Genomic DNA, 13,466 nt, shown 5'->3' with positions numbered 1-13,466 from the left:
AAAAACATTCAATTGGCTTCTTTAACGGTGTTGGGATAATTCGATATTCTAAATCTGCATGTCAAACTGAGCCGAAATCCAAATTTTCATTAATTTTGGTGTCCGGGAACCTATTTAAAAACCAATTTGAAGTTTGTATGGGAGCGATTTGTTGAATCACCCCTCGTCGCATTTTGTACTGGGCGCAGCTGTCAAACAGTTGCCTAGCTGTCAAAAGCTGATTTTAAAAAATCTGTTTGAAAATGATTTTAGGTACCTAAATCAAGTTCTAAAAATCTGAAAAAAATCAGTGGCTCAGAAAAAGGTGCTCTTTCGTATAAATTAAAAAATCAATACATTTTTCAAAATTTTATAACCCAATTGCCGTTAAGGGGCTGCAGTTTTGCTTGTTTTTTATTGCGTAGAATGCCGGAAGCGTATCCGGCTACCCTTAAAACTGATAAGTACTCATATTTTTTCAACTTTGAACCGATTTAAGTGAACTTCGACTCGTTTAAATAAGAAATCATTGTTTTTTATCGATTGGTTATGCGAATAGAACGGTTGGGTTACGCGGTATTCCCAAAAGTCCAAATTTTCTGGAACATGTCCTTATGCTATTGAGGGGCCCAGATGCAAAGAGGTGTAAGTGATCATTTTGTCGAGTTTGAGCTGAGCAAGGAGCTGAGCATATAAAAAAAATCTTCAGATTTCAAGCTTTCAGGAACTTTTTTCAGATTATTTTTATGTTGATTAGAAAAATTACAGTAAATCAGAGAAAATTGAATTGATATTGAAACTCCATACATTTTGTATGGGATGAAAAACTGGTGAAAAACTTCAAAGCTCATTTACTCTAAAGTGGGTTTTCCCAAGTAACATTTTTTAGTCAAATATACTAGAAGAGGTTCTTAAAACCATCATAAAACCAAAATAAAAGGTATTAGGTTTCATTACGGTTCTAAGAACTTCTACAAGACTAACTGGCCATCAAAATGTTACTTGCGTTGTAACTTACACCCCTTTGCTTCTAAGCTCCTCTATTCTAATATCGACATTGTTGGAGTTAGCGTATTTAAAAGACATGGTCTCTCGTGAAACATGCTTCGTAATGATTACTTTGGGCCTAGGCTGGGCAGATATGCTATTGTAGCTGGTCTATGGAAAATTCCACGCGTATGGCAATTTGGGTTTTCCTTAACCCACGATTATCAGATCGGTTCAGTCTTATTTGTTCTAGATGAAAAAAAAAATAAATCTGGATTGAATGAGATCAATATTGACAAAATCGGAGAAAATTTATCGCAGATGTAATCATTACATAGTTTAACTTCTTTAGTTTATTGACTGTTGTTTCATATTATGAAGTAAAAAATAAAGGCATTGCAACTTCTAGAAATTTTATCAGACTCTTTCGTATTTTTTATTTTATTCATTCCTTCCATTTGAGTTTTTGGGTAAATATAGCATCATAGCTATTGATATGTTTATCTAAGTATTTATTTCCTTCTTTCAATATCCCAGTCCTGTTACCAAATTCCTTTCACTTTTCTACGATTTCCAATTGTTATAGGTTAAGTAAAATTTTAGCTTCAAAAAGTGATACATCTCCACATTAGTTTTTTAATCTCAAAATTGAGTTAACATAGTTGGAATAATATGTCATTTTAATAGTACTGCTATTCTAACTTCTAATTATAACGTCAAATAGTACTGAACAGACTATGTATTATGAAGTAATGAATGTTTGTGAGCGTGGAGATAGCAAATGTGGTACTAAATAATTGTAATAAATAAAAATGTCAACTATACAGACATTTCTGCTCAATTAATGATTGCTTTTGTCTGATATATTTTTTTTTTTCTTTCGATCTATTTTTATTCGACCATATATTCGGCATATGATATAATTGTGAACAATTAAAACAAAGCCACATTCTACCTTCGCTCACGTAGGTACGTGTAAAATCGCCGTTCTCGCAGCGCGAACAAAACAAAAACAAAAAAAAATCATCTCCGTCCGGAAAGGCGACTCATTAACGACTAGCGTCTTTGTCGCCGCCAAAATGTATCCTATGACGAAGCTCAATCATAAATAGTCGTCTAGCAACTTTTTTGTCGTTCTCTTTGTTCCTTGGAAAAAGCCGACGACGGGCCATGCGAACGCCACCACCGTTATTAGTATTTCAGTGCGCATGTCTGCGCACCGCGATAGCGCTGTTGGTAAGAGAGTGAGAGAGGTTCATTGTTTGATCTTGCATTCAAATCTATGTCTATTTTTGTCCTGCGACTGACAAACAAGAGATGGGGGAATAGGGAAACTGCCAATACGTAGAACCAGTAAAGCTTCTTTCGCCCCTCGCTTCAAGTGCCGTGATAGCCTGATTGGTAAAGGCGACTGAAAATTTACAACGGCAGGATTAGTGGTTCAAATCCCGTTCGGGTTTGTAAGTTTTATAATGAACACCTATGAACACGAAAGTTTTTTTATGTGACCTATTATTTTCTAAAAATAGAATAACACACTTAAAATAATTACCCAAAAATGAGTATAAAAATTTAGTTTTTACCCAATTTGATTTTTACCCTAATTGATAATATCAAACTGTATTATAATTTTGATATATTTTATCAAAAACTTAGAACAGGGCTTGATATATTTTTGATGTATTTGTAACAAACTCTGATACACTTTTGTTAGAACCCTTATGATTTTTAGTTAGAATTTTTGTTATTTTAACAACATCCTGCATCTAAATTATAACTGCCTATGTTAGAAAAAATCTGTATAACATAATAACATATTATGTTATAATTTTGTTATGATCGCCTAGTCGGGTAATAGAGGGTTCCCAAGCAACACACTTGGACATTAATAAGTTCCTGTAATTTGTATGCAACTATATTGAAAGTTATGCCATTTGAGCCAATCGTCATATTAACGACTAAATTACAACTAAAAAAGCGCAAGAGGTGGAGCCAATATAAAACATCCATTCGCGATATAAACGGTTTTAATACGCAATCGAATTATAACCAAGATACAACTTATAGTCGACTTACAAACTGTGACCGGTTCGACAACTAGTCAGCTAGTCACCACATTCGTCACTGCCAGTGACTATGCACCCATAGTTTCGTTCAAGTGATCAATAATTATGTGCACAAATATACCGCATAAAAGTCTGACCGAGCACGTCAATTTGTGTGCCGCTCCAGATTTATCGGTAAGTCATGCATTTTGACTCCGTATTCCCAACGCGCCTCAGTCTACCTATCATTTTGCGAGTGAGAATTTAGGCATTTGTGTTAAAAATCCACTCGCCATATTGCTTTAACGGAGTACATTTCAGCAGCTTATTTAATGCACCCGTAAAATGCTGAAAGTTAATTTTAGAATTTAGAAAGATACTATTTGCTAAATCATGTATATGGGAATTCGTATTGACAAAGTACAACAATGCTGCACGCGGTACACGGAACCGCCAATCTACCCAAAATTGGATTCTTTTCACGCAATCCCATAGTTCGGCCCAATAAGTCAACATTTGCGTGAATCGATTAAACTTATGCTAGGTAAATTGTCTTTACCTCTAGCTAAGAATATACTCAAGAGTAGGTAAATTCAACCCAAGACCCCCTTCATTTAACCCAAATTAGGATAAATCTACATTAACTCAAAATTGGCTTATTGGTCTGAAGGACCCCCGTTGGATAGGCACATCTTCGTTTATTTACGACAACATCGGTGGGGGAGAGACAAGGGGCTAGTCGCTTGGAACATTGTGCCAAGAGGTGCCAAGTACACCGTCTTATACGCTGTGTGACACACCGAGGCACTCTGAGGCACAATTTTGACACTTGAGTTTGGGTGAAAAAACTAGGCAACCATGTGCATTTGACCTGCAAAATGAAAACAAACAGTTGGTTGTCATGGTAGTTGCCAAGCAAAATCTGAATCATCAAGCAGTGGCACTTCGGGGCACACTGAGGCACAATTCAATACCCGTTGGCACACTGAAAATAATTGGCACAAGTAAAGATGTGCTCAGCGACTCCCCTTGGGGAGAGAGGAAAAATAACCTAAAAAATTTGATATACTCATTTTAGGGTAAAATTGACCCAAAATAAGGTAGTTTAAATTTTCCGTGTAGGAAATAAATAACCAAAAAAGGAGGCACTTGGACGTGTACTTCCCAGTTACGTCGACAAGAGGCTATCCATTTATTACGTAAGGAAAATTTCACGTTTTTTGTAAAAAAAAAATGTAAACCCATTGTAAAATTTGTCCTGGGAAACTCCTAATATTTTTGTACGTTACGTTAGATTTTTCAAACCCCCATGTATTCCCAGTGATAGGTACCAGTCGTTCAGTACTGCGAAAATGAGGCTTTTTTTTATTGAGTCATTATTATACTTCCAATCAGATTTTTTTTTCTATTTTACCACTTTAAGGGGCCGTCCATAAACCACGTGGTCATGAGGGGGGGGGGGGTTCGGCCAATGAGCATTTTGTATGGACGAATAAAAAATTTTGTATGGACTAATGACCACGGGGGGGGGGGGGGTTTGAGAAGTCCCAAAAAAATGACCACGAGGTTTATGGACAGCCCCTAAGTCTATAAAATTTGGAATATGTCGATAAATTTATGAAGAAAAAATAACATTTTATTTGTACGTGATTTCATAATTTTTGAAACATTTTGGTTTTTTTATAGTGCATTTTATATTTTTCACGATCACAAAAACTTTTTGCCGCACATTTTGGAACTTCTACCTCTCCTGTCAAAATTGTTCGTTATGTTCTAAATAAGTTCCAGGCGCAACATGTTTATAACAATCAGAATCAATGTTTTGGTTGATTTGGTTTGTAAACGGTTGTAACTAAGATTCGTTGAAACAATAATATTATACTTCAGTTACAAATTGGTTTCGCAAGTTTCGACTAATGATGACGTTTATTTTCGTTTTGCTAGTTGTTATAAAAATGTTATACCTCAGTTTGGCATTATCAACAGGATTTTAATAGGTTTTAATTTTGTTTGTTTCATGAAAACTCAGTTGCAACATGTTTGCAACGATGATCATTTCCATTTTAGTTGCAGGTGCTACTTGGGTAAAGCGATCGAACACTAGCGCTTCTGGTGGAAGGATCGTGGAATGCACGTGCCAAGCGCTTTTATCGAGTGTTACGTCTGTTTGTCTGTAGTATAAGCGTAAACAAAACCACTCGATCATGTTTAGGTAATCTCACCAGCAAACATAATATATTCGTACATTCTAAACATGAATGTGAACAGATTTATTCTACTACTTTTAGTATAATACTGACATTTCGTGAAAAGAAATCTGAGGTTATATGAAAGTTCTATAATACATAATCGAAATTTTGGTAGCGTGAGATATGGTTTAGATATTAGATATTACAAACGCCACATTTACAATTAATCACCTAAAGCAGTCGTTGCGTGGTCACTGTAAATATGTTTCAAATATTTATATGAATAATGTTTTCGAGCAGAGCTTTTCGATGTGAACGCCGAAAACAATTAAAAGGAAGGGTGCACGTTACTTTATTGACAAACAGTGCACCTCGGAACTTGATGAGTGTCCACTTCTGTCCAGAGGTTTGAGCTTACCAACGCAAGAACCTTGACAACTTATATTTTTATAATCAGTAACAAAAAAAAGCTATCCATCGTACCGGTGTTTTGCTAGGGCTGTTTGCGTATGACAGCGCCACCGGTTGCCGAAATGCTGCGGTCGACAGTTTCTTTCGGGCGTGTACGTAGAGTTCTTCCGAAATTTGATCGCGTTTATTGTTATTGGCTGTGTTGTACCAGTGCAGTGTTTTGTAACCCAATAGGAAGCAGCCCCCCTGGGAATGTGACGTGTTGGAGTGTCCGAGTGACTGGTCGCGATGAATGAATTGCGCTTGGTGCACAGTAGTTACGATGCACTTCCGTATATTTGACGAGTTGTGTTTTGTGTTTTACGCTTTGGGAGAATACGATGCATGTGTGTGACCGACCTGGTTTTCATTCGGAGACCTACATTAAATAACTTATGGTTGGGCTGATCTAGTAAATCAAATTGCTAGATTTGGCTTCATTTCACATGTATGTTTTAAAAAATGGTTAACAATTCGAAATAGATGTATGCTTTAATATAGTTCAAACCAATCGTTTTAATATTTTCAAAATTCCTTAGTCACGAGAAGTGTGAAAAACTATATAAATTATCTAAACAGCAGATTTTTTCGTTCAGTTAACGATAAACATTAGAAAAGTTTGCCTGAAAGCTTTTCAAAATATTGACCAAATGAAATGGATGATGCAATAGATTGAAATAGATTTCATCATCGTTTAGTTAAGCGTAACAAATATTAGCTTTTTAACTGGAATTTCAGCCAATTCAGATACTGCAATGTAACTGATTTCCTAATTACTCTTCCATTTTCATTCCCCAGCACAATCACCGAGCTTCCAAAAGTCATCAGCGTGATCGCCAAAGTTGCCCCCACAAGCCCCCTGCGAAGGAGTCTCTACAACAGTTCGGCACACTTCCAGCGGGAAAAGTACATATTCGACATCGTACTTCCGACCTTCGAAAAGTTCCAGGAAACACGTGGCCTAAAACCGTCCCGCATGTTCAACCACTACCCAACGGTGATCGCTTCGGATTGTTCCGAGGGCCAAGAATTCGTACTGCAGGACGACCTAACCGCACAGGATTTCAAGAATTTCCAACGAACGGAACCGCTGGACTACGATAACGTTCTGAGGATTCTAACCGAGCTGGCCGAATTTCACGCGGTTTCCTTTGCCATGAAGGATCAGGCGCCGGAGATTTTCGCCAAAATTGTCGGCCAGCTGAGGGAGACGATCTTCGTGGCACCGCTGCACAGTTCATTCGAGGGGTTCCTGAAACGGCAGGTGGACTACGCGATGCGGACGTTGGAGCACAATCCGGCCAAGGGAGACGAAGCGGTGTGTAAGCGGTTGTTTCGGTTTCGCGACGAGTACGGGCCTTCGATGGTGGAGTGCGTGGAGAATAAGGACGATGTGGTGATATGCCATGGTGATTGTTGGATCAGCAACGTGCTGTACAGACATAAGGTGAGACTGATGCGGGCATCTCTGGTTCTTTGTTTGAAATACTGTAAGTTTTGATTCTCTAGCACTCATTTCGTGAACAGCAATGACCAATTGTATTCGTAGTGACCAATTACAGGTTTTGAGAACCATTGCAATACCTTATACCTTTTATTGTGATTTTATGATGGTTCAAAGACATCTTTAGCCAACTTGACTACAAAATGTAATTTGGGATGCGAATTAAAATTCTATAAAAACATTTTTTTCATTTTTTTTTTCATTTGAATTAAGAGTGACATTATGCAATTGCACAAGATAATTTTCCAGAAATCCTAAAAAACGGGAGCTCTAAAACTCTGCAGAATGAAGAGTCAAAATACTCTTCCGTATTTTTTACTGTCGTTCACTGTGTATCGAAGAAATTTATTCGAAGTTTTTAAAAAGATTGCAGGAATATTCTTGTTATTTTTTTTTATTTCTGTCAGAAATTTTCAAAACTATTCAAAGAAATCTCTAGAGTTTCAAGAAGAATAAGAGGAATAGCTATCGAAATCCAGACGATTTTTTTTTTGGGAATTCCTAAATTAACGACTTAAGCAAAATACTTCGTTTTACAAAATTAAATTTGATAGTTTTAAGCGATTTATGTTAGGTACGATATTTTCCATACAAGTCATCCTCCAAAAGTTGCATGCAAGTTTTCATACTAATATTAAATGCCTAAATCTATCAAATTTGATTAAGTAAAACGAAATATTTAGCATGAGTCGTTAGTTTAGATGTTAATTGACCAATTAACCTTTCGATTGCTTAAAAAAAAATATTTCCATGCTTAATGGCTTGCAGTCAAAAAAGCCCAAAATCGCATATTTTGACCTATAAATTGAGGTGTAGCTCAAAATTGTGACGTGTTGGGGCAAATCTGAGCCGCCTGGATTCGGATTCAGCGGCTCAAAATCCTTCGGAGACACATAAGTTTGCTCTTGAGACAAAAAAATGTTGCGCTGTGTAATTGGTCTTTTACCAACACTGGTTGCGCTTTGAAGTACCAATTCAGCATTATGAATTCAAATAAACTTCTTACCAGCATTTGCGATACGTAGAAGTCCTTTAATTGCATTATGGATGATCATGAGGTTGAATGCATACAAACAATTATTTAGCACTATATTAGCATTATATGCATACAGGCATTAGCGGAGCCAGCATTTTCTTTTTTCTTACTCACTCTCCTAAACATACACGAGAAAGAAACAGATGGAAGAGGGGGCAACTTGCCTCTTCTTTCATCTCGCTCTTTTTCTTGCATGTTTAGGAGAGTGAGTAAGAAAGAAGAAAAAGCTGGCTCCGCTAATGCATACAGGGCATTCTTCCGAGCTACCGAATATTCTGTCAGATCAACCATGAGATCAACATTCACATGTAGTGGTGGAAACCGAAGGGATCTTGGATCAGGACTTCAATACGCCCCCGCTTTCGCCAGTTCGAGACGCATGAAATTAGCATTATATCTGCATTTAAAGCAAAGTTGCATGATATGATTGCATTAATTGCGCATATAATGCTAAAAATTGCCGCATTTTCCGTATCAACCCGCATGCCAGAAAACATAAACAATTTGGATTGGTATCGCAAGACGAAGAAGCAACAAGTGATCCTGACAAATGAGGTGAGCATGTTCTGCATTTTACTGCTGTAGGAGGAGTGATTCTACCCGCTGTCGAGCCCGCTGTTGGTCCTGGTGAATAATAAGTTGATGTCAAGCTGAATAACGTTTTGGTTGTAACCGGATTCCTTATAAATTTGGTTTCTGTATAAGTTATCACTAGTCAAGGATATGTTGTAGTTGGAGCACAGAAGTGTGGACGTTTAAATGAGCTTGAGCTTGATTGACCGCCCGTAGATGCTACGCCAGTATCACCAAACCAGCTACACTCACACAAGGAACCAATGAGATTATCTGCCGGGGATTAGTAGGCATCTTCAGTGTGTAATAGGCCGTCCCTATTTTTGCAAAAGTTGGAAATGTTAAAAGTTCAATATTGCAAAACGATCGTTTTGGCTAAAAAAAACCATCATTCCAAAATTTGAAGTGCGTATCTCAAGGCTAAGTGGTCCCCCACGGGGCCTAAAGTTCTCAAAAATTGTATGGGGTCAAAAAAATCATGAAATTTTTTCGACGAAAAAAATACACTATTCTACTACAATCGGTGATTTTAGGACCCTAAAGGGCCAAAAATGTGCTTTTTCGTCAATAACTCAGAAACGAAAAGAGATATCGCAATTCTGATCACATTTCCGGCCCTTTAGGGTCCTAAAATCACCAATGTTAGTAGAATAGTGTATCTTTTTCGTCCAAAAATATCTTATGTTTTTTTTTTGACCCCATACAATTTTTGAGAACTTTAGGCCCCGTGGGGGACCACTTAGCTTTGAGATACGCACTTCAAATTTTGGAATGATGGTTTTTTTTAGCCAAAACGATCGTTTTGCAATATTGAACTTTTAACATTTCCAACTTTTGCAAAAATAGGGACGGCCTAGTGTGTAAGCGTTGGTGATCTTCTATGTTTAGACGACAATGGTGCCTGCCACGTCAGGTTGCAGATCAATGTAGGGAAGGGGAAGAAAGTGATTATTGCAATTGTTTGTATCCACATTAGACCGAATATCTTTGCGTCTGCACAAACTCATGCGGATGTTGGAGTGTTGGTAGGCCCGAGCAGAGGGGAATATCAAATTAATAACTACGAAATCACAAAACCTGTTTTTATATCTTGTTTTGTTATTATTGAATTATCAAGGCATTACGTTTCCATAACATGTTTTGTTGGACAATCTTATTTTGTTATGACCAAGCAATTGGTATGCAGCCCTTAAATAACATTTCAATATTACATTCTGTTGTGGAATAAGTTTGGTTATTATTGTATTATTGAGAGTGCACAAATACTTTATGGTATTGCTATCTAAACTAAAACAAATTTTGAAACAAAACCTACGTCATTCTACAACGTTATTTACAGCATTTGAGGGAAAGCAACTGCATATTCACTCATCAATTTGTCTTCCTCTTCCATTTATCATTACATCCAAACTGAGACAAAGTGCATGCCCCATATCACTAGTCAGCTAGTATTCCGTGGGAAAAAGTTTGCATAATGCACCAGAAAAACTGTTTAACGATTTTTTGAAAAGTGCGCAAAGTTAGCAGTGTTGGTAAAATCACACTCAAAGCAGACTCATGAACTGCTCCTGCGTAAGCAAACTCGCGCGCGATTCTGAATCATTTTCTCACACGCGAGATTTTCATACAAAATCTCGCTCTCATGAGTCAAGCGCCGAAATCTCGTTCGCTTGTAAAACGAACCCAAATCAATTTGAACGGCATTCAATGTTATTGTACGCTAGATTTGCTTTTGTTCTATCATATAATCGTAAAAACTTTGATGTAAATAATAAGAACACCAAGAAATGAAGCAATGAGTGAAACCGCGAGTCAACTCATGCTTGATTTTTTCTGTGGTGAGTTTGGCGAGTCAAGAATCACGCGTGAAACAACTCAACCATGAGATTTGAGAATTTGAATTTTTACCAACACTGAAAGTTAGGCCCTAGGTGCGCAAAGTATGGTACGCTTACGGTATCACATTTGATAAGAGGTGTGGTATATTACGTGACATGGAGGTGCTGTAATGTGTACAAAACAAAGTCCCTGTTGGGCGGCGCGAGGTTTTGCTAATTTTCTGAAATTGACTGAGTTGTAGCTGAAAAGTACCCAAAATACCAGCCACTGCCCAAGTGGCGCAGTACCCTGCATACATCTAAACGAGAACATAGCAGACGATATTGAAGGTTTTTAAGGTTTTCAAAGGGACGTTCCAGATTTCGCCTTTGACATGTGAATTTCAATGATAAAAATGTCAAACTTATGGAGTAAACTTGTTTGAACGAAGCTAATACAGACAACTGAATCCAAAATTGTAGATGGTTTTGAATGGGATTTTTCAGAAATATTTTGTATTTCACATGTTTTCCCTGTCGTTCCAGAGGATGAAGTCGGATCTACCTATTTGAAAGATAGGTACATGAATAGTTGAAAATACACCTATTAGGGAAGAGAGAAACTGAAGTTCGCATTCTCACATGTTGGTCTAAATATATAGAATTCTCAGCCATCACGAAGTCATATATGATGTAGAATAGGATGCTAAAGTGGAGGCCATACCCGACTAGATGAACATAACAAGAATATATCATAATTATATCTTAATGTGATATAACTAACAAATTATGTTATAATTTTTTTATGACATGGACTGTTTCAAACTTTTTCAAACTAAATTATAACAAAATATATTATAATCTTTTGTAACTAGTTTTGTTACTAATAAATCAGAACAAACTCTGTTATAACTTTGTTATTTTTGCAACTGAACAAAATAATCAGTTGCAAAAATAACATAATTATATCAGAATATGAAATAATTTTAATTTTTAGCTATATTACAAAAAATGAGAAATTTGATTAAGTATTCGTTTTTTTTTTCATTGCTTGTAGAGCAAAAGGTCGATGGATAGCAGGTAAAAGATCAGAAAATGCTTATAAGGAAACAGGTTTATTCTATGTAATTGAAAAATAAAAAAAAAAACATTCAACTGCTGTTGAGGGGCTGCAGTTTTGCTTGTTTTTCATTGCGTAGAATGCCGGAAGCGTATCCGGCTACCCTCAAAACTGAAAAGTACTCATATTTTTTCAACTTTGAACCAATTTAAGTGAACTTCGACTCGTTTGAATAAGAAATCTTTTTTTTTTATTGGTTGGTTATGCGAATAGAACGATTGGGTTACGCGGTATTCCCAAAAGTCCAAATTTTCTGGAACATATCCTTATGCTATTGAGGGGCCCAGATGCAAAGAGGTGTAAGTGGCCGTTTTGTCGAGTTTGAGCTGAACATATCAAAAAATCTTCAGATGTCAAGCTCACAGGAACTTTTTAAAGATTATTTTTATGATGATTAGAAAAATTACAGTAAATCAAAGAAAATTGGGTTGATATTGAAACTCCATACATTTTGAATGGGATGAAAAACTGGTGAAAAACTTCAAAGCTCATTTACTCGAAAGTGGGTTTTTGTAACTTACACCCCTTTGCTTCTAAGCTCCTCTATTCTTATATCGGCGTTGTTGGAGTTAGCGTATTGAAAAGATATGGTCTCTCGTGAAACATGCTTCGTAATTACACTGTTGAAAACGCTTTGACATCCACGTGCAGTACAACAGAACATGTGCTCGATGAACAAATTGAGATTTGAATTATGAAAATGCTACGGTCAACCTTGGCTAGGTCAGCCAAAGCAAAATCAAGAAATTGACATTTATGCTTCGTAATGATTACTTTGAAGTCAATACTTTGGGCCTAGGCTGGGCAGATATGCTATTAGTGATTTGATGGTGCATGAAGAAGAAGAAGAACGACGGTTTGATGTACGGTATAAGACTTTGGACGGACTACATATTGAACGTATAAATTTAAATTTAACATTTTTTTCTTGGTAAGGTACTTAATTTGTACCAATCACCAATTGGGTTTTTAAATTAAGAATAATATATTAGGGGGATTCACTTAACAGCATAAACTGATTAAACTGATTAAACGTCGCGATCACCAAGGCAATCTTTGATTATTTCATTCGCAAAATCATGAAACATTTCAAATAAGCAGAAAATCATGGCTTACGCAGCAATTTAATCTGTTTAGTGAGTACCCCTATTGATTTTTTGATTCTATTCAGAAGAGCACCTTTTTTTAAGCCAGTATGATTTTTTTTAGATTTTTAAAACTTTATTTTGATACCTAAATTCAATTACAAAAAGATTTTTTGAAATCACCTTTTGACAGCTGGGCAACTGCTTGACAGCTCCGCCCAGTACGAAATGCGACGAGGGGTGATTCGACAAATCGCTCCCATACAAACTTTAAATCGATTTTTAAATAGGTTCCCGGGCACCAAAGTTCATGAAAATTTGGATTTCGGCTCAGTTTGGCATGTAGATTGTGAATATGGAATTATCTCAACACCACTAAAGAAGCCAATTGCAGCTGGTCTATGGAAAACTCCACGTGTATGGCAATTCGGGTTTTTTCTTAACTCACGATGACCAGATCGGTTCAGTCGGATTTGTTTTTGATGGAAAAAATAAATCTGGATCAAATGAGAACAATATTGTCAAAATCGGAGAAAATTTATCGCAGATATAACCATTACATAGTTTACCTTCTTTATTTTATTGTCTGCTGTTTCATATTATGAAGTAAAAAATAAAGGCATTGCAACTTCTAGAAATTTCATCAATCAGACTCTTCCGTATTTTTTATTTTATTCATTG

General features: G+C 36.5%; 1 protein-coding gene across 1 annotated transcript in view; it reads left to right on the top strand.

Moving 5' to 3' along the window:
- Nucleotides 1–13,466, top strand: part of LOC109429485 (uncharacterized) — a 54,985-nt gene that overhangs the window by 25,911 nt on the left and 15,608 nt on the right. Inside the window, exon 2 of the mRNA XM_019705442.3 lies at nucleotides 6,449–7,097. Within this exon, the coding sequence (XP_019560987.2) occupies nucleotides 6,449–7,097 (649 nt within the window). The remainder of the gene's footprint in view (nucleotides 1–6,448; nucleotides 7,098–13,466) is intronic.

The sequence above is a fragment of the Aedes albopictus genome, chromosome 3, assembly GCF_035046485.1.
Source record: "Aedes albopictus strain Foshan chromosome 3, AalbF5, whole genome shotgun sequence".
In the NCBI taxonomy this organism is placed as follows: Eukaryota; Metazoa; Arthropoda; class Insecta; order Diptera; family Culicidae; genus Aedes; species Aedes albopictus.
This window is presented reverse-complemented; position numbering and strand designations above follow the sequence as displayed.